This window comes from Balaenoptera acutorostrata, chromosome 7, assembly GCF_949987535.1.
Source record: "Balaenoptera acutorostrata chromosome 7, mBalAcu1.1, whole genome shotgun sequence".
Classification (NCBI taxonomy): domain Eukaryota; kingdom Metazoa; phylum Chordata; class Mammalia; order Artiodactyla; family Balaenopteridae; genus Balaenoptera; species Balaenoptera acutorostrata.
In genome coordinates this window covers 53,908,362-53,928,540 of record NC_080070.1, presented here as the reverse complement: position 1 = coordinate 53,928,540, position 20,179 = coordinate 53,908,362, and the positions used below count along the sequence as shown (strand labels likewise).

The 20,179-nt window shown below is 35.5% G+C and overlaps 1 protein-coding gene across 17 annotated transcripts in view; it reads right to left on the bottom strand.

Moving 5' to 3' along the window:
- ADAM22 (ADAM metallopeptidase domain 22) overlaps window positions 1-20,179 on the bottom strand; it is a 235,815-nt gene that overhangs the window by 13,335 nt on the left and 202,301 nt on the right. For 2 of the 17 annotated variants that reach the window (XM_057550144.1, XM_007171484.2), the window contains exons 25-31: window positions 18,872-18,962; window positions 15,058-15,075; window positions 8,437-8,544; window positions 5,923-6,023; window positions 5,511-5,577; window positions 3,166-3,276; window positions 856-942 (exon numbers count right to left, since the gene is read on the bottom strand). In XM_057550144.1, the coding sequence (XP_057406127.1) occupies window positions 856-942; window positions 3,166-3,276; window positions 5,511-5,577; window positions 5,923-6,023; window positions 8,437-8,544; window positions 15,058-15,075; window positions 18,872-18,962 (583 nt within the window). Of the gene's footprint in view, window positions 1-855; window positions 943-3,165; window positions 3,277-5,510; window positions 5,578-5,922; window positions 6,024-8,349; window positions 8,545-15,057; window positions 15,076-18,871; window positions 18,963-19,048; window positions 19,744-20,179 lie in introns of those variants that run through there. The other 15 variants (XM_057550145.1, XM_028163814.2, XM_057550148.1 and 12 more) reach the window with 11 other exon arrangements.

Sequence of the window (20,179 nt, the reverse complement as noted above, 5' to 3'; positions counted from 1 at the left end):
TATTATAAAGAGTGAAAAAAATGCCATTAAGAGCCTTGGAAATTCTCTCTGACCTCTAATGTTACACGAGCTGCAGTGAACTGAGTAAATTTGCTAGTTTCTAAAATGTAGGAGTATTCTGTCTGCTCTTTTGTGAATCAAGATCGTGTTTCTCATCTGTTTCCTGTTCTATCTGAAGGGTAAGACAACGACATTCTTATTGGAATAAAAAATTCCTTTTGATGCTTTTTGAGAATCTGTAAAACCCTTTTCCAGCATAGCCTTCTCTGATAGCAAATGGTTGTACTGAACAAATAAAGCCTAAACTCATTCCACACACTCTCGTGTGGTCAATATTATCTCAACAATTTTCAAGTTCCATCAAATCAGTGTTTTTACTCAAAGTAAAATTCCACCACATTTCATTTGGTTTCTTTTCATGTTTTTCCTTGAGTTTTTGTATGCACTATGCACTCTTCAGGCAGTAGGTAGGAAAAATGCATTATGAAACCGCTAGATTCTAGAAATTAAATTGTTCAGGTTAATAGTGGTTCTTTATTAGTGGAAAGTATGTTTCATGCCCATAGAACACTACATAGCATAGCATGAAGAGAAAGCTACTAAAAAGCTCAAGATGGGGATAGGGACATGCACTAAATGGCAACCCTTTCAAATGGCTTCATTTGAAACATTCAGAAAAGAACTAGACTTGCTCACGAAGCCAAAAACAGAGATCAAAAGGCAGCAAATAAACAAGGACCCTTTCCACCTATGGGAACTTGTATTGGGAGATACAAGATAGAGAGCCAGTCACACTACAGTATTTGAATGTGCTGGGAGAGTTTGAAAAGGATATAAAATTAATTTATAAAATACCTAAAGTATGGTCCTTCAGTGTTTTTATTCACATCTTCTACCCACTTAGCTACATTATAGTCTCTTTTGAACCATGGGTTTAAATACCTGCAGAAAGCAATGGAAGGAACAAAGAAAGCAGAACAAGATAGAAAATCTGAAAATACACAGCACAAGCTTAGCAAGGATGTTCTTCACCCTCCAAACACTAATGACTATGGCAAATAAACCAGGATGGATGCTGGGTGATTATGAGGCAGTCTGTACGATGACATGGCAATAAACTCAGCTACAACAAGGCTCAAGGCATTCTAGAATGCATTCAACCTTTCAGGAAAAGCCTTTCCAGTGGTTTCCCAAAGTGAATCAGAAGCTCTCTTTCAGAGATCTGCCAGCAGTCCCATTCACCCACCTCCAAAGTGGCTTTTTCCAGGCCACCACTCATTTGGCTTCTTGGTTTTCAAATGATAATGGGCCTTTTTGAGAATATTCAGATGGCTGCAATTCCAACCTGGTGTTTGGGAATATAACACCCCAAGAACAATTAAAAGGGGCCACGTTCTCTTTCCAATATGAAAGGAAAGATTTTACACGGCCTCTGTCTCACTCCTGAGAGCAGATCCCAAGCTGGAGTCAACGAGAAAGGTGATCCAGCTGGCTCTATAAGGGGCAGAAAGGGACCCACTCTTCTGATCCTGGAGCCCCAGCGCACAGTAAGTGTGGTCCCAAGAGGCCTCCATGTTCTTGAAGGTGGGTTTAGTAACTTAGGTGCAGCTGCAATGTCCCTTCCTCCCCTTTGTGCACTCCACACTCATGTTTCCAGTAGGAAATGGCCCTCACAGGTTGCCTTCCAAGTGTCTGATCACTAAGGAGTGACTGCCAGAGGATTACAACAACCTTAGTTAACATTTCCCTGATGGATCTGGCCAAAGTCTCCATCAGAATTACTGCATAAAGAAAAATGTTAAAGGCAGTAAAATTATGAGTGCAAGGGTTTTTGTTTTTTTTTGTTTTTTTTCAGTTTCTTTTGATTTTTACCCTGGGAGCCAAGCAAAATCACATTCTCTTAGAATATGCCCTTGTCAAATAAATACAGTTTCAACAAATTCAGTCATGGAAGAATTTGGAGGTTTTACTGAGTTTTCTCATTTAAAAGGTAACTTCTAGAGATGCTACAGGCAATAAAGATTTAAGCTCCATAAAACTTTTAAAGTTACTTGGAAACAAACCAGGGAAAATGATAAAAAACACTGTTTTTTTGTGGTTAAATTCTGCTTCTTTCCTCCGTATTTAGTTTTAGTTAGTAGATACATTTAAATCAAGATACATTTCCACAGTTAAACAAACAAAATTAGATTATTTTTCCATAGTGCTTTTCCTCAACTTGTTAGCTATAACCAATGTACGCCACAAAATAACATCACGAGTCCCCTCCTGCGAGAAGGGCTTGATTGTTTTTCATGCTTACATGACCATTTTTGCTAAGACAGTGTCCCCTGACTTGAGAACAACTCGCACTTCTTTTTGCCTTTAGCCACAATCATTGCCAACTTGTGCTTTTGACAGAGATAGCCAATTAAAACTTGCATAAAGATTTCCACTGAGACTCTGAACAAAAAGAAAAAAGTCAAAAAGCAAGTGCAGCCACACATAAAGGCTAGTGAATGCTCTGGCCTGGGGAAAACCATAGAAAAAGCCCATGCAGCTGTTACCAGGTAAAACACAGCCACACAGCAAACTGAGTCACCCACAGGCAGTCGGCCACTTCCAGGAGAAGACATGTGTTCCTTTCACTGTCAATCTCAGAAGCTCCAAGGGACAGCCATGGATGTTCCAGGAAACCTACAGCCACATGGCCTGACTTGCACATGGTGGACCTTTCTCTCTGTGTCCAGGAACATCTCAAGAAAGCTGTGATCACTTCACTAGAGGTCACTGAAGAGAGCTCTCAACTGTAGTTCCCTCTGGGGATGTGCCCATGAAAGTGTCTTCACAGTGGGCCTCCTAACATCTCTAGTTAGTGCTGACTGGAGTGATGGGATTTCATCAAACTGTGATACATCTGCCTACATGGCTTGACTTGGCTTGTAGCGCAACATGCAAAAAAAAAAAAAAAAAAAAAAAAAAATGCGTTCGACAGGAGAGGAGAGCTCTCTGTGTTCTCCAGGATGGAAAGGCAGAGGAAAATTAGCTGGTGCTGGCTGGACCAGGACCACCTCCGAGCAGACGCTGGGGTCAGTCACAGATCAAATGACCCTGTTCTCAGCCAAGGAAGGGACTTGGAGGCAGATTAAGTGACAGCCCAAAATGAAGGGGCAGTTGGAGACTGACCTGTGATCCAGACTCCCTGTCTGGGGGCTGTCAGAGCCCCCTGGGTTTATGCCTTGGGATGGGACTGTCTGGGCGAGGGAGTGCCCAGGCTCAGGTGCTTGGGGCTCCCTCCTGTAAAAACACAATATATAATACAAAGTCTAAGCCAAAAACTTTCTTTACATCATGTACAACAGTGAGGAAGATGCAAAACTTTGAGTGGGAAAACAGTACAATAAACAAGGACATTTTATAGCAGAGTATGCATTTGTGAGGCATGGTTTCGTTCATGTCCCGATGTTTCATCATCCTTTGGGATGATGAGATACTAAAGGGAATGTTGAAATAATGGACCCGATAATACCTCATTATCTAAAAAAAATTTTAAAAGAGATGTTTGTCCGTGGTCATTCTGCTCCTCTTATAATTACACAAGTGATACTGCTATATCAGAAGCAAATGGGATCATTTAACAAATACGGAAAGTATTTTAAAAACCCGTCGACATAATTCTTGATATGCTGTGTATTAGGATTTCTTTTAAGAAAAACAAAATAAAACATAGTGTGCGAACAATAAGGTATGTGAGAATGTGAGAACAGTAGTCAGTTTCACGGACTTGGATCCATTTAGGTTACATGAGTCATGTAACCAAATCTGAAAGTCTGAAAAATCTGAGAGAGTCCTGAACACTTCTTCTTCATAAAGATGACTTCATTATAATGTCTTATTAAATGTAATAATTATCTCACAGGCAAGATCTCTCAAGGGCTATCTATAGTATCATAATATTTGTTACATGATACGTAATTTTTTAAAAAAATAAGTGATTATGCTAGAAAATGTTGCTAAACACCAAGTGTTCCTTGGGTCCTAAACTCATAGCTTTAATACAATATTGGATATTTGGTTGTTGTTCACTTAAGAGTTTTCAAAGCAACAGTAGGAAATACTGTTAGAACACTAAACAGTACAAAAAGGAAGTTCTGAAGAACATTCTGCAGTTTTACCTGTACTCTTGTGAGCAACTGAGATAAGCTAAGAAGCTCTTACCAGGTGACCTCATGCAAAACAAATCAAACAACATTCCAAGAAGAGTTTATCCACAATGAGCCCTAAAACATTCAAGCGCTTTGGGGGTGTATAAGATAAACTCTAACAGATTAGTTATTTGTGATGGAGTTCTATGATGCCAGTCTGGACCATGCAGTGGTATCACTGGAACCTATCTATTGATTCTAAGGTAAAGTATCCTCTAGTAAACTTTGACAAGCCACTTACAAGACAATACCATCAGCAGGAAGCTCCAAATTTCAGGGCAATGTTATTGTCCTGGACTGAAAAAGGCAGGGTATATGATGGAAAAGCTAACATGAGTTTCTGACAAGCGGTTAACAAATATCTGCTGTTCAGATTTTTTTAAGTGTTAATGCATGAAGAAGCAATAGAGATGCAGGGAATCATCACTAGCACTGCAGTGAGAAATAAGTAAAAAAAAAAAAATTTTTTTTTAGGTGGGTGCAAAGAGTACAGTTAATTAAAACCAGGTGGCAAGGTCCAGAAGGAAATTAAGGATGTGTTTTATTCCATGATGGGAGATAAAGGTTTCAGGAAGCTGGGATTTGCTTGAACTTTCTTAAGTGGATAAACAAACAAAAAAAGTGTATGGTGTTTACTTCATTATAAATGACGTTAAATGTAACGGCTGACCCTATCCCCACTTTAAAAAAAAAAAAAAAAAGTGTGGCTATCATTTAAAATGGATAGTGTTGCATTTAGTGACAATGATTCCGTTAAAGAGCAAGTTTAGGTAAATGTCCTTTTTAAATGTCCTCAGAAGGAAAATTTAAAAGGGAACCATATTCCAGTAGTCTGAGAGAATGCTTAGATGGCAGCCATGAAGCCCTTGGAGCGGTGGGTTCACACTGTGAGCAGTTCTCATGCTCCAGTACAGTGGGAATTTTCCCCTGATGCTCCTAGGTTGTGTGAATACTGGGAAGAGGAAGGGTGACCCCTCTAAATGGCTGGACCCCCCCGGGTGATGAGAAGAAAGGAATGTTATCAAAATTCCCTTCAAACGGAACTGAAACACCACAATGGCAGGTTACTGGAGGACAAAGCCTGCAGCGAGGGTGAGACCCCCCACTATCAAGGAGTATTGGTTTGGGCACAGTTGCGCAGATGCCTATGTAAAAGAGAAAAGCCATGGTTAATTTTAAAACGGCAAAAAAAAAAAAAGAATTAAAAAGACAAAACCAAGACCAAGAGGCATGGTTTACAGTTCTTTGATGATCTGGTTAATTAACTTTTCACACTAATTGCACAGGACCTTGGAGTGTCTTTTTCCATTAGAGGTTCAGACTTACTCAGTTGAATTAGACCGAGGTCTAAATCTTTTGCCTCTGATTTTCTTTCTGTTGCCTCCCAGGTTACCTGAAAAAGATGGTTTTTGGCTAGATTTGAATATAAATAAAACAATCGCTGTGTGTTTAATTACGGCATTTCAAGTGGGTGCAGTTCACAACCAGCACCAGCCCAGAACATAGGGCTTTAGAGCATTGTGTAGCCTTCTCAATGTGTCCAGTGAGCTGGTGCTACCAAATCCCATCATTTCCCATCCAAGAAAAGAGAACTGGATTCTCTCATAATAAATGCCCTCCTCTCTGTTGGGAGAAGAGCTTAAGATCTAACAAAAAAGAACAAGTCTTTACAACCAGGAACCACAAAATATAGACTTTAGGTTATGTGGACACATGGGTTCAGAATGCTGCCCTATACCTTGCCAAGAGTTACTGCGAGGTCGCCCATTTTCACAGATGTCTGAAATATGTTTTGTGTCTGGAATCCTTTCACTCCAAGAATGAGAGAGTCCATTTGACCTGAAATTGAAAATGTATATATATTGTTCAAAAATATAATCAAATGAATGTTTTGAAATAAGTAAGCAACATTTCTAAGCATTATTGTGCATTAAAATAAATCGAGAAAGAAAAAATCTGAAATGAAAGAATGAAGAGAACATGAAAGTCTTCATGAAGAAGGCAGAATTACACAACATTCAATTTAAGAAAAGCCAAATACAATGGAACCCCATTACACGAGTTTGTAATTGAAAAGTATCAGGATGCAATGCAAGCCAATTACATTCCCAAGAACCATATATAGCAAATTCACTACATATTTCGGTTACGTAACCCACGCAACAGAATTATAATGGGGTCCCACCATAGATGTTTCTTAATTGTAAAGCAATGGCTTCCATTCAAATATTATGAGAACATGGACTTCCAAGAGATTTCATTAAGATTTGCTCAATTGAACCTGGTTAACCTTTATCAAAGTAATATTTAGGTTTTCTTAAACAACAAAATTATTTTCTGAGAATTGGCATTTTTCTCCACAAATATGTACCCCCCCAAACATGACACTGTTGGTTAACTGTCCAATAACTGAAATGAGTCAGATGTTTATCATGGAGGTGTCTCTCACAAAGTCCATGTACCGTTAAGACCTTCTACTCTTTGTGTCCTGCCATCTTTAAATGAATTGTCTACAAGAAGCAAAATTTACACACCTACCTTGTACCACATAAGAAAAGCATTTTGACAAACTACATATACTTAGGAGGAGTCACATAATTTGGTACAATATTTAACTGTTTAAAAGTCAAAACCCATTGAGATTTTGCTAAAATCTGGTAATGATTCAAATCGATATTTTAAGCTCTTCTTGAAGTACTTTAGAAAATAGCGCTGTACTTTAAATCTTTTCCACATATCATACCAGTTAATTGCTAACAATGTCTATTTTAAAAGGAACTTTCTACTGATGAATGAAAATAGATGGAACTCAGCACAATTATTACATAATTCCCTAGATTTTTCAACACCATTTGCTAAGTATAGAATGACTCCTATTTTGTACAAAAGAACAACAGAAATTCTGCTGGAATTCATTGATTTCTATGCTTCTTTACCATATTATTTAATTTAAAATTAAATATTTGACCAAGAAAATAATTATATACTGAGAGAATTTAAGTAAACCTTATTCTCTTAGCCAAAAACTCCCCAATAAATTAAAAGAATAAAATTTTTGAACATCCTACTATAGAACTGTACTCCTTATGCAGAAACTAATCATTTTACTTTCGCTTTAAGCTATGTTATTTGAGTAAAAACATCCTTCATGCTGAGGACAGTTCCACAGAGAGTTCCCAGATCTCACTAATTCTTTCTATTCTTTTTCCTGATATTTATAAAGAGTGAGATCCACTGCAGAATTTTTGCAGAGTATTTACTCTATTTAGAACTCCAGAAGAGATCATGTTTCTTCTCAATAAACTAGCAATTTCCCTTTCAGTCTACAAAGTAACTACTGCGCCCAAAGTTATGCAGGGGGCTATCAAATCTTTTTTTCTATACATTACACCCCTACCAACAAGTTTAAAGAAACTCTTCCACAGGAATATTTTAGCTTTTTTCAATGTGAATGTAGGTCTCATTTCCTAAAACATTCCAACTATTTATTTCTTCTGTCAGCTTATTTTATTAAGCAGTTATAAAGCATGCAGAATTTTAAATGATCTTATACACCTTAAGATCCTGGAGCAAAAATACAGCATCCAAGTTTAAGACATATAAATAATATATTAACCCCATTTGGACTGTTATAAAACTCAGGCAAACATTAAATATGCTTAAATTAATTTGGCAACCAAGCTCTAAGTTATAAAGTCTAGAATTAGTCATTCCAGGAATGAAAGGCAAAATCATAATATTCAAATATATGATTCACAGAGAAGCAATCTTTTTTTTTCACACCAAGCTTAGCTTTGATAAATATAAAATTAAGAAAATATTCAATGCAGCATTATATTACCAATTTATTTTAACAACTGCTTTTATTGAAGCATGACAGTAACCTTTTTCTTTGACTACCAAGCATGACATAAAGCTCACCATTTAAAATACGATAAAATACTACGTGTAGTTTCTTAGGCAGTATAAGAGCAAGATTGAAAAACCCTGGGGTTTCTATATAGATTTAGGGTTGTTATTTGCTTAGTTTTGTTTTGTTTGTATTTCTGGCCTGATTTGTTAAACCAGTGGTTCTGAGCATATGGCATTTTGAAGTAGAGTAATCAAAGAACAAAGGATACTATTTTTTTTTAACATTCAAGAAAGAAGGAAGAAGTAATCAAACCTGCTGCAAAATAATGAAATGTTCTGACTAATGGAATAATGTGTGATGGAACAGGTAGAAATCTGAAAATGCGACAGAAAAGCAGACCTCTTCTTAGAACTAGATGCTGAGTTTGTGCTCACTCCAGGAGGAATGTCGCTATAAAAAGAGTCGCCATCTCCAGGCTCTTTTACATAATCTCCCTGGGGTAACTGTCTAAGGCATAATAAACATTTCAAAGTCAGAAAACAAGACACACACATGAGCACAGACATATACAAATAGTATTTTAGGAAAAAAGAGGTAGGGATAATGAGCTCCATGAATCAAGTCTATAACAACATGTAAGATTATTAATAAATGTGACAAGTTAAAGTCATTCTAACTGTAGAGGTCAGAAATGCAATCACTGAAGTCTTTACAGTCTGGATGAACAAACCCTTGCTTCAGGGGAAGTATAGGAAAAGATGAGGTTTTTCACTGTAACTTCATTACACTTAGAGATGTGAACTGTTTTGTCTTAAAAAAAAAAAAAAAAAAAAAAAAAAGACACACAAAAAAACCTGGTGCTGAAGGAGACATGTTGAGACAGACAGTCCTTGCCCAGATAAAGCATCGTTTTTTTCACTGTGGTGAGTAAACTATTCGTAATTTCTAAATATTATATAATGTAACCTTGATTTGGTCTTAAAAGAACTGATTGATTTCTAAACTATGTTCTATAATTTAATCCAAATAAATTTTTATTCGAGTTCTCTGTTCAATTTGGAGCCTCATTGTTCATTTAACAGAAATATAATTGAAAGAGATTCAAAGGGCAATCAAAAATGTAATTCTATAACTGCACACTAGAATGTGTAAAGGAAGATAATTTAGCAAAAGGAAGAAAGGGTTGAAAAAATAACGGAATTCTTGTTGAGACTAGAGGAAGATATTTATAGGTGGCTGGTATGTGACCTCCATTCTTCATCTCCAACAAGGGAAAATCCACATAGTCTGCTCTATTACTGACCCCACTCACTCTGAGTTTGAATTAACTAAGATTGGAACAGATTTTTATTACTTCTCCTAAGGGAACAGGGTAGAAAACTTTAGATAGGACTGCCCAGTCAACCCTCCTACCTTGGTAGCTAATCTGATCCTTTGCCAGTGCATGGTCCCCAGACAAACAACTGCACCTCAAACTTGATTTGGCTCCATTCAGCACTAAAGTTGGAGGTGGTACAAACTAGTGTTGGACTGAGAATTTTAAACAGAGCTGTACTTAACTAGGTCTTCAACAAAGGCCCACATTTGCTAACGCCTCTTCCTATTTATTTTTCCCTTAGTTACCACACTAGTCATGGTTACTTGCTGATGCTAAATTCAATCCCTAAAATGTTTCGGCTGTTTCCTTGCTTATGCCAACTACCACATTGTTTTAAATGTTTAAAATGCTTGGTCATTCATTCTTTCGAATGACTGAATATGCTCTCTTATACTCTTTCAATCCTATATATTCACACATCTCTACAAATAAAATTGTTCAACTGATATAAAGCACCTATATTAATTTGTGTGATTAAATCTACTCCTCCCCTTTAAAGAAATCAAATTTTTCATTAGACTTGTATGTAAGATTGATTTTACCTATAATTCTTTGATACATATTCCTTCAAAATATTTTTAACCCTTTAAGTGACTTCAGCTCATAACTGTAGTCTTTCTTTTTCCCAGTGTATTGTGAAACATTAATTTTATGGGAAAAACAATGCAATTTCCCCATATTTATAGTGTTAATAACACAGGACAAATGATATATCTGCTTATGCAAGAGATCTTTAAATCTCTGGAATCATATTTTCTGTCTTGCCTCCTGTCAGTAAAATACTCTATCAATCCTTTGAAAAATGCTCTCAATAAAATCAAAATTCTGGAAGTTGCCTCAGGTAGGAAAATTCCCTTTCGTATCATATTAATATTTATAAAAGAATGCCAAAGAACATCCTATCAACATTACATTTCCAATAATAATCCTTATGGCTAACAAGTCATTTCTGTCACTATTACCTTTAATGATAATCTTTATAAACTGATGAGATGTGCCTCACTAAATTCAAATTAAATAAAGACAAGTTCTGACTACACTTGATCTTGCCCATTAATCTATCCCCCAGACTACTCTCTCTTTACATGGTTCTGACATTCGGGCACTTACCAAGGGCTCACTTAGCTGAGACTGCAGGATTAAACGAACTGACTCTCACAATGGATGGTGTTTTTTTTGTTGTTGTTCATTTGTTTGTTTGTTTGTTTTAACTAAGCACATTTTACCAGTCCTTCAATGTAATTTCTCTGCAGTCCATGGTCATCTTTTACACTGTGCACAAACATCCTAAATGCTAAACATATCATAAACTATGGGCTTCAGTCAAAGGGTTGAAAGGAAAGTTTAAGTTCAATGAACTCTGGGGGTATAGCCTTGCTTTTATCATCCCAGGAAGATTAGATTCCTATCTATCTCTACTGTGAAGTCTCCAAAATCAAGAAACTACTCTGCATTCTCCTGAAAATTCCATAAGGAATGCATGTAACTTTCTTCACACAATAAATGCATTAAAATGTTAATAATAGATGAGGAACTTTGTTAAAGATCTTTTAAGAATAATACTTAACATCCTTCACTGTCCAGAAATTTATTCTCTTTTCAATATCCAATTATATATTATTACAAACCTATTTCTTCTTGATTAACCTTTAGTGAAGATAGAGAGTATCAGGTCCCCATGATCAATAAAATGCCATTTCATCATTTATTATAAAAGATCATAAATGACCAACTAAGTAATAGCTTTAAATTTGTTAAAATTGAATTTATTTTTCTAGTCTTCATAGTTTTCTTCCTAAATTTTGCTAGTTTCATAGAATTTTGGAATTAGGTGGCCTGACCAATGCTAAGTTTTATAATGGAAAAATTACCTCATATTTCCAATATCACATGCAAATATTTTAGACATATGTATGAATTTTTTAAATAAATAATGACCAAAAGAAAATAAAAGCTTATTTAACTAAATTCTTTTTCCTCAAAAAGGATTCCTGTTATGAGGGAAGTCTGATGTTTCCTTAAAGAGTCCACTGAACCATAATATTTAACTTAATAATCCTTACACATACTCAAAATGAGATTACAATGAAAAAAATTAAGTCTTAACCTTAATGCTGAAGGAGCCATTTCTCTAAAGCTTTGTAGGTGTTTGGGCTGTCTGCTATTGGAATTGTTACTTTTCTGTTTGAAGAAATATTGTGTAATGCGTACTAAGTCACACTGACAGATGCATGAGTATCACTGAAATAAGAATAATAATAATATTAAAAAAAAAACTAAGAAAGGCTTGAAAAAAAAAGGAAGGAGGTTCACAAGCAGAAAGTAAAGTGGCTAAAACAGGTGAGAGAGAGAAAAGAAATGGGGAAGGGGGTTTCTGCTTAAGGTATGGATCAGGAAGACATGATCTAATTATTTATTCTAATTCACATTATGTATGTTCAATGATGTATGTTCATTTCAGACAAAGGAAGAGAACATTGAGGAATATGGATGCTTCATAAATCCAAGTTTAATGAATGTTTTCTTATCCTATTGCTATTTGCAAACCTGCCTGAAAACCAAAATTCAAATTTCTAATTCTTGTTACAAAGTACACAGCTGCTAAGTCCTAAAGCAATTATGGTAAAATAGAAACAACAGCACCAACTGAAAAAAATTATGGAGGTCTTCGTTCCTGGAGATTTTAAAGAAAATAATCAATAGCCGTCCTTCCAACTCTATGACATCTAAGAATTCTCCATGGCTCCTCAGTTCCATGGTCCTACCCTTCACAAGATGACACTGGCAAATTTAAAGTGATACCGTTCATGTGTGGCGTTCCGTCTCCCAGAATGGGACTTCTATTTTTTATTAGGCAGTTGGTAAACAAAAAGAAAAAAAAAAATGGGTTTCCTTCTCATCTTTTTGCCAGACATGAAATTAAACCTATCACACATTCCTTCAATATAAAGAAAACCTTGAGGACACGTTCTCTGGTGGGAAAATTTACCAGGTTATCAGGCTTCTTCACAGAATTACTTGCCTGACGTTTCCAGTAATTTGAAAGTTATGTTCAATTTGGCATTTCTGAGCCACTGGATCATCAATAAGAATCTGAGAAGCGGCTACATACTTAATATGCATTCAGTGTCAAAGCAAACCCGTATGTTCACCAACGCTTTCATACCAGCAAGTGCAGGCCTTACTCATGTCAGGAACGCTGCTTTCCTCTTGGAGGACAGCCATACCTACCTACCTCTTTCATTTGAAGATGAGAGAAATGCAAAGTCTTCAGAGACCACACATTAATAACTTTCCTTACTAGAATGCTTCACAGATTACAAAGAACTTTTGTCCGTGTTTAGAGTTGAGGAAAGTTTAAGTGGTTTCCCAAGACCACATACTAGCAAGTGGATTTCTGATTCCTTTTCAACTGGTCCTCCCACCATGGAACCTCAGAGGAAAACTTAATTTAACTCAAAACTCAAAATTCTTATTTCTACTCCCTAGCACCCTTTGGAATTGGGCACATCTTTACTGGAATATCTTCAGATATTTTCACAAGATTGAAAATTTCCTAATGCATGCTTTGGTCCATTGGCCTTACCACCTTCTCTATAACCACTAACATATATTCTAAAAAAGGACAATCCTTCAGAAGATATTTATACACTCACAACTTCCTGATCTAAAGTCCCTTCCTTGCTGTTACTCCATTTTAAGAATTATTATACAACCCTAAGATTCATTAGCTATGGACAAGGGCAAAAATAAACAAATAAAGGTTGTGCTGAAACATAGCAAAATATAAAAAATTATATCTGCTGAAATGTGACAACTCTCAAAATATGCACTAGACTCCAAAGGAGTAGCCAGACTGATGAAATGGTTTCTCAGTAATACCAGGAGGCATGAAATTACATCAGGCACAAAAAAGAGATTTCTAGCATAAAATTTTTCTTAACTGTACCTATGCATATATTTAGTTAGAATAGGAAACTGGTGCACAGGTTTACATATTTATCATTTTTTGTAGTGTAGGCAATTACTTTATTCTGGAGAATATCCCTGGTGAGAACACATCTTAGAGCACCATAACAGCTTTGCTTATGTTACATATTTGTGACACTGTGCTTTCCTTTTTATATAGTCAGCAATATGAAATTACATTATAGCCTTAATTCCTATGGAAATGGAGCTAAATCGTCAGTTTTTGATCTTGGTATTCTAATTTTATTTTTCACTGAAGAAAGCCACCAAACTTACATTTCTGATATGGTTGATCAACTTCTACCCAACAGAAAGCATAAATAGCTCCAGCTCTTCTCCAGTGTTTTTGGACACAAGAGTTTAAAACAGGTCACAAAGAAGTCTAGTTTTTTGTGTGTTTTTTAAATTTAATTAATTTTCTTTCAATTTTACTTTCTCCACTAATGGTAGAAGTCAGTTACTCCAGGGCAAGGTCAATATTTTCTAATATCTATGGCTAAGTGATCAGGATCTCAATGGGTACCCTGTAGGTACCTCTTACGGATAAAACCTTACAGGGATTTTAAATTACAACACAGAAAGAAATAGAACAAGTTTAAAATTCTAGTTTCTGAAAAAAAATTAAAGCTGTGGCTGGGTCCTGAAAAAGTGTCACCACATTTATTATGTCTTATTCCTAATGTGCCTCAGGCATTTAATGGAACAGTTGGAAAAGGTAAGTAAGTTAGGAACCTGCATAGGTATCCTGAGTACAAAACTAGTACTATATGGTATGGTCTAGATTATCAATTTCCAGGATATTTTAATTTTTTATATCAATAGCTAATAGTATTCATAATTTTTTAAATGTGAAAAGTGAAGGATGTACCCCAATATGGGCTAATTTAGATTTAGAAAAAATGGGCAAGTCTTACAGGACTACATGAATGCTTTGTATCTCTTTTTACACTGCTGGTTAAACATAGATTTTAAGGTTATGATGAATGGAGTGCCTGACTTTAGGGGCTTTTTTATTAAAAAAAAAAAAGTGCACTAGGCAATCAGAGATTCTAACTATGCAAATTATTTCTTTCACTACCTGTGCAATTACCTAATCCATACAAAAAAATATTTTCTTATGCAGCGATAAAACAGATTCTTCAAATGCCAAGACATTCTCCTGACCACAGCACTGTGCCCGTATAAATTTTATCATTTATGAATGAAAGTTACTAATATAACAACAGTAACAAAAAATAAGTTCCCTCAGAAAGTGTTAGGTAATAAGGGTGTTATAAACATGAACAAAAGCCAATCAACCAACGTAAACAAAGGTGACACCTTAACATAAAGGAATTTTGTTTTAGGTAGAAAAAAAAATCAACTCCAAATATATATTACTATGAAAGTAACAAATAAGAACTCTTAATTATAGTATTGTTGGATGACAGAACCATTAAAACTAAATAATGACAGATCTATTTTAAATTAATACATTCCACAGCAACATTACTAAAATTATCATTTCAAGGTCATGAAAAATCAAGATTAGTTTATGACCACTACAGCATAAAAACTTGTGCTTGTTCAAAAGTGAACTTGATTTACAACTGTATGTATGAATTCCAAAGATGCTAACAGGATTTAAACCTTTCAGTTTTCAGTTCTATGTTCAGATTATTCTCATCACATACCTCTGTTCTCGATAGTTTCTTTTTATGGACAAGAAGAGAGAGAGAGAGAGAGAGAGAATTAGTTACCTACAAAAGTACATTAAGAGAGACCAGCAAACATAAGAGCTTTAGCATTCGTTGAAAGGTCTCCACTAGAATTTCTAATTGCAGAATTAAAATGGGGAATAAAAACACAGTCTCCCTCTCTCACACACACACACATACACACACACACACAAATTTCACTTCATCTCTCAAGGAAGTGACACCAAAGGGTTAGTGACAATATATTCAAGTAACCATTGTTTAAAAGCATGAAGCTTCAGTTATTAAAAAGTAATTGTTTCCTCAATGTCAATTGTATATTAAACATTTAGTAATGTCCTAAAGTCAACCCTATTTCAAATACAGGTTTTCAGACATGTACATTGATTTAAATAAGGAAATCAGTCTAGTTACTTATATATATTAACTATGTTTTCATACAAATAAAAATTATAATCATTCTTTTTGGAATACATACCCCAAACTAAGCTCTTCCTAAGAATTTCAAATAGGAAAACATAACTGGACACAAGAACATTTTGTGTATGATAAATTAGTTATCATAACAGCTAAACAGGTAACTAATTTATCATACACAAGAATAATAAGAAATTCACAGCTGTTATGGACCTCCCAAGACATCACTACTTATTCACTGAAGCTTCACTGAAAGCTACATTGGAAACACTTTGTTCAAAGTCTCTGTTTTTTATTTGGCCATCTCCTAAAATAAAATTGCATTAGTTTCAGAATAAACCATTCTGAAACAAAAATGTGTTCTAGAGAGTGTGGTAGTGAGGTGCCAATGATTTTTAACTTTTAAATCAAAAAAGTCCATTTAAAACTTTCTATCATGACCTAATTAGGTGTTAATATTTTGAAGATGTGTGGGAAGGTCAAGCAACTGAGCAGTAGTCTCCTTCCTCCAAGATCAAGGCTAATGTTTCCATATGGATTTCGTTTGTAGCACTTTCACCTGCCAATCTATTCCATGCACTGTCTATCTCATTTAATAATGAGTTCATGAGAGTAAAAGTGCCAATTTGATACTTAACATTTTTCATTCCTGACACCATAAGATAGAAGAGAAAAATAAGCCAAAATCTTTCTATTCAACATGTTTTACTTTTTATTCTCTCAATCTGATTACCTGAGCGGTCCACCAGTTCCAAATGAGTATTCCTCATTTCCTATTCCTGCCATTCCCCCAAGGCTTGGAGAAGGGGTAGAAAGTTTAATTGGAAGGATTAATGAAAAAATGAGTTCTCAGGTCCTAAATTCATTTTGGAATTTGAAATAGAATATGTGAAACAGCATATTTATGAATTTAATTCCTATACTAAAATTTCTACATCCTTATTCTATTTTTACACATATTCTGAATAAATTTAGTAACACTAAAACTTTCATCAGTCAGGTTCAAATTATTTATGAAGAGAATACTGTGGTATGAACAAGATTTGTCTTTTTCCTTAATAATCTGCAAAGCACATACATTCAGAACTGAAAAAAGTGAAACCACTTAAATTTCATAAAACTAAGAAATGATATACAAAAAGAAGTACTTTTCATTCTAATCATTAAAACAAACAGACACAGGTAATTTCATTAGCAGTAGGAGTAGATTTTAGGTTTCATATTTCTGAAAGGGTAATTTTTTCCAAAATTATAAACATGAAATATCAATTTGCATCAGTAGGTGGCAGAAAATCACACACCACAGAACTAACAATTTTGCTTTCCCTCTCACATGACCAAATGAAACCGCTGAACTACTTCAAAACAGCAAGGTTGTGATGGCAATTACTACATAAGTCTTGCATCAAGGAAGTCAAGGAAACAGTGTGACTCCAAGATGGGTCTAATTCACCTGAGGTGTGAGAAGAGCTCAAACAATATATATACAGAAAAGCCTTTCTTTCAGACATGTAATTTTATACTCCAAATGCTATGCTGAAATCAGCCTGTGCAAATGTAAGTATGCAATGTGCCTAACGAACCACACATTAAAAAGGCACATAGGTACTAAGTATCTATGAGCTGGTACAGAGCTAGGTACCCATTTAATTAGGGCAAAGCATTACCACGATGCTGTGCTCTCCTTTGCTATGCTATGCCACGTTAACTACATTACGCTAAACTTTACCCTGCTGTCTGTGCTATTCGTTAATACAACCTTGCAGAAATGTCTTTCTGCATTTTAATACTTATAACATACAAAGTTTATCCTGGCAGTCAACTAATTGCCCTCTCCTTTCAGCCAAAGAAACTTTCTGGATTTTGATCTCACAATAAGCAAGAGCCATAAACACTTTTAAGGAGGTTTCTTTTAATTCAGTTGGCTTAAAACCATGTCAGGGAATAATAATAATAACAACAACAGCAACAAATGATTATATAATGCCTAGTCTGTTGAAAGGTTTGGGGTAATTTTAAAGTCTAAAAAAGTCTAATTCCCAAGTCTTTTAGTAAGCCAAATTTGATCTATGAATTAAAAAAAAAAAACTATAAAATGGGCTAATACGCAGAAAGTCTAGCAAAATTTGCTGGACTTCTTTACAAATGGAGAAACACCCTAAGCCTGGGGACCTGATACAACATTTCAGAGATCAGTAGGACTATGATTTTAACTTGAAATATTTTAAAAACTTAAGGTTCGTCACATTTAAGTTTTACTTTATTAAACATAAATAAGTTAGTTGAATACTAAGGAAATTTTTCACATCATAAGACTAAAGTACTCAAAAAGGGAAATGAACATATTAAGTGTACAAATAAGTTTGGAATGTGTGAAGTCATTTACTTAGCTAAATGCCTAGCTAAGGGGAATCCAATATTCAAAAGTTATAAAATGTGTAACTTTTTCAAGTTTATAAATAGAACCAAAAAATTGTAAGTTGAACTTTGAAGCTTAAGAGTTAGGTTTCTAATGGTACAGATGAACCGGTTTGCAGGGCAGAAGTTGAGACACAGATGTAGAGAACAAACGTATGGACACCAAGGGGGGAAAACCGCGGTGGGGTGGGGATGGTGGTGTGCTGAATTGGCCGGTTGGGATTGACTTGTATACACTGATGTGTATAAAATTGATGACTGATTAAAAACAAAAAAACAAAAAAACACAAGCAGGGATAATCAGAAACAATTCATTAAAATAAAGCAAATTACTAAAAAAAAAAAAAAAAAGAATTAGGTTTCTAAAAGTTGTAACTTATAGTTGAATTTCAATTTTAACAAATTACATCTCTGAAGCGTTTTTTCTTCGCACAAAAACACCCACATATGTAACAAATAACAATGCCTCCTTCATACTGGTTGTGGAGAGGTTTTGCTCTTCGCAGGATGCATGGCCACAGTGAAAGCACTCAGGAGCAGATCCTGCTGTTGTTCTTGTTGATAGGACCTTTGTTATTAAAGCGCTATGCTCTCTAATTCACTATCTTGCCTAGATTTGGGGGAATGGGTTTAAGTCAAGAGAACCTGCATCACTAAAGAGCAAACCAACACTACCTTCGTATGAGACACGATTTAGACTGATTTTACTTCATGCAATGGTTTTAAGAAATACTCAGTATTTTTAGAATAGAAGGGAGTTATCTCAAAATCTAAAAAATGATAAATTGTTACCTCTAATCATGCCAAGAATAATCATTGGTTGACTATTGAGCCAGACTTATTTTCACTGCAGGTATATTTATCCAATGATACAAAACTTTCTAGATGTTTCATTCGTTTGGATAAATATTTTAAAGTATAGTTTGACAGTAACATACTGAGCCATTTCACTTACTTATAGCCCCATGCAGTTATTCCTAATATGAGGGCCAGCACTAAAATGGTGCCAGCAATTATGCCTATTATAATATTGGTACCAGCAACACCTGGGGGGGAAAAAGAAACAATGAAGATCAGTGTATATAATTGAAACTTTGACATAAAATTCTTTCAGGAACTTTATTCTCCAGATCTGTAATCATCACACTAACAGCATTATTTGTTTTAAAAAGTGGGTATTTTTTTCTTTATACAGTTTTAATTTTAGAGAACTTTTTTTTTCAAATTTTATTTATTTATTCAGATATAGTTGACACATAACATTATATTACTTTCAGGTGTATGACAATGATCTGATATTCATATATACCTTGAAATTAAAAGTAGGTATTTTTCAAGGGAAGAAAAATCGACCATAACTTAGCAATCCATATCAATTGTTTTTTTTTAAATAAATAGTTATTTCTGTATGTTCCCTGTTAATTCTTGTCCAAGTGCATTTTGCACAGTTTTATTTTCCATGTATTTTTCTGGAAAATATAATGAGGTCATTGAACTAAAAGAAAGAAGAGTAAAGATAAAGGGAAGAAAGGAGGGGTGATACTACCGTATCACCATATAGCATAGCATCCTCTGGGGAGGAATATTTAGAAATCCATGTTCTTTTTGACCCTGACCTCTTTCTCAGAAATTCTAGAAATGTTATTGTTCCTATCACTCCATTTTGACAACCAGTGTAAGGTCCTTATTTTGTGTGATATTTTGTCTACGTAAATATAAGCTTCTAAAGGGGGAAAACATGCCTACAGATGAACAGAATCAGTGCTCAGGTGGTGTAGATGATAGAAGACTGTAGTTCCCAGTCTTGACAGTAATGGCTGTGGCATCCTAGAGAAGGAAAAACCAAAGGTAAGATAGAGCCTGGTGAGCTGGAGGTTGGCGCTGGTGAGGTGTGAGAGCGAGGCTACACCAGACTGACAGGAGGCCAGGGCAGGGCTGGAGCTCAGGACTGGGCAATGGCACTGTTGTGTCTGGCAGCATCCACTGTGAGGCAGGCTGCGTTGCAATCCTTAAGGGATGACAGCAGTGAGAGCGGCCCAGTGAGTCAAAGGCCTGGACAACAAGTGCAAGTGAGAGCCCAAGAGCAGAAAAGGCCTGGCTCTGATACCAGGAGACCGGTTTTGCTGATAATGACTTATACCCCATGTTAAATTGCAGGGCTCTCACCCAGAGCAGCTCAGCTATCTCCTTGTCTGCTGCACTCCTGAGGAGTCCTTCTGGACATCAAAGGTCAGTAATCATGGGTGACTGGAGCAGATTCCAA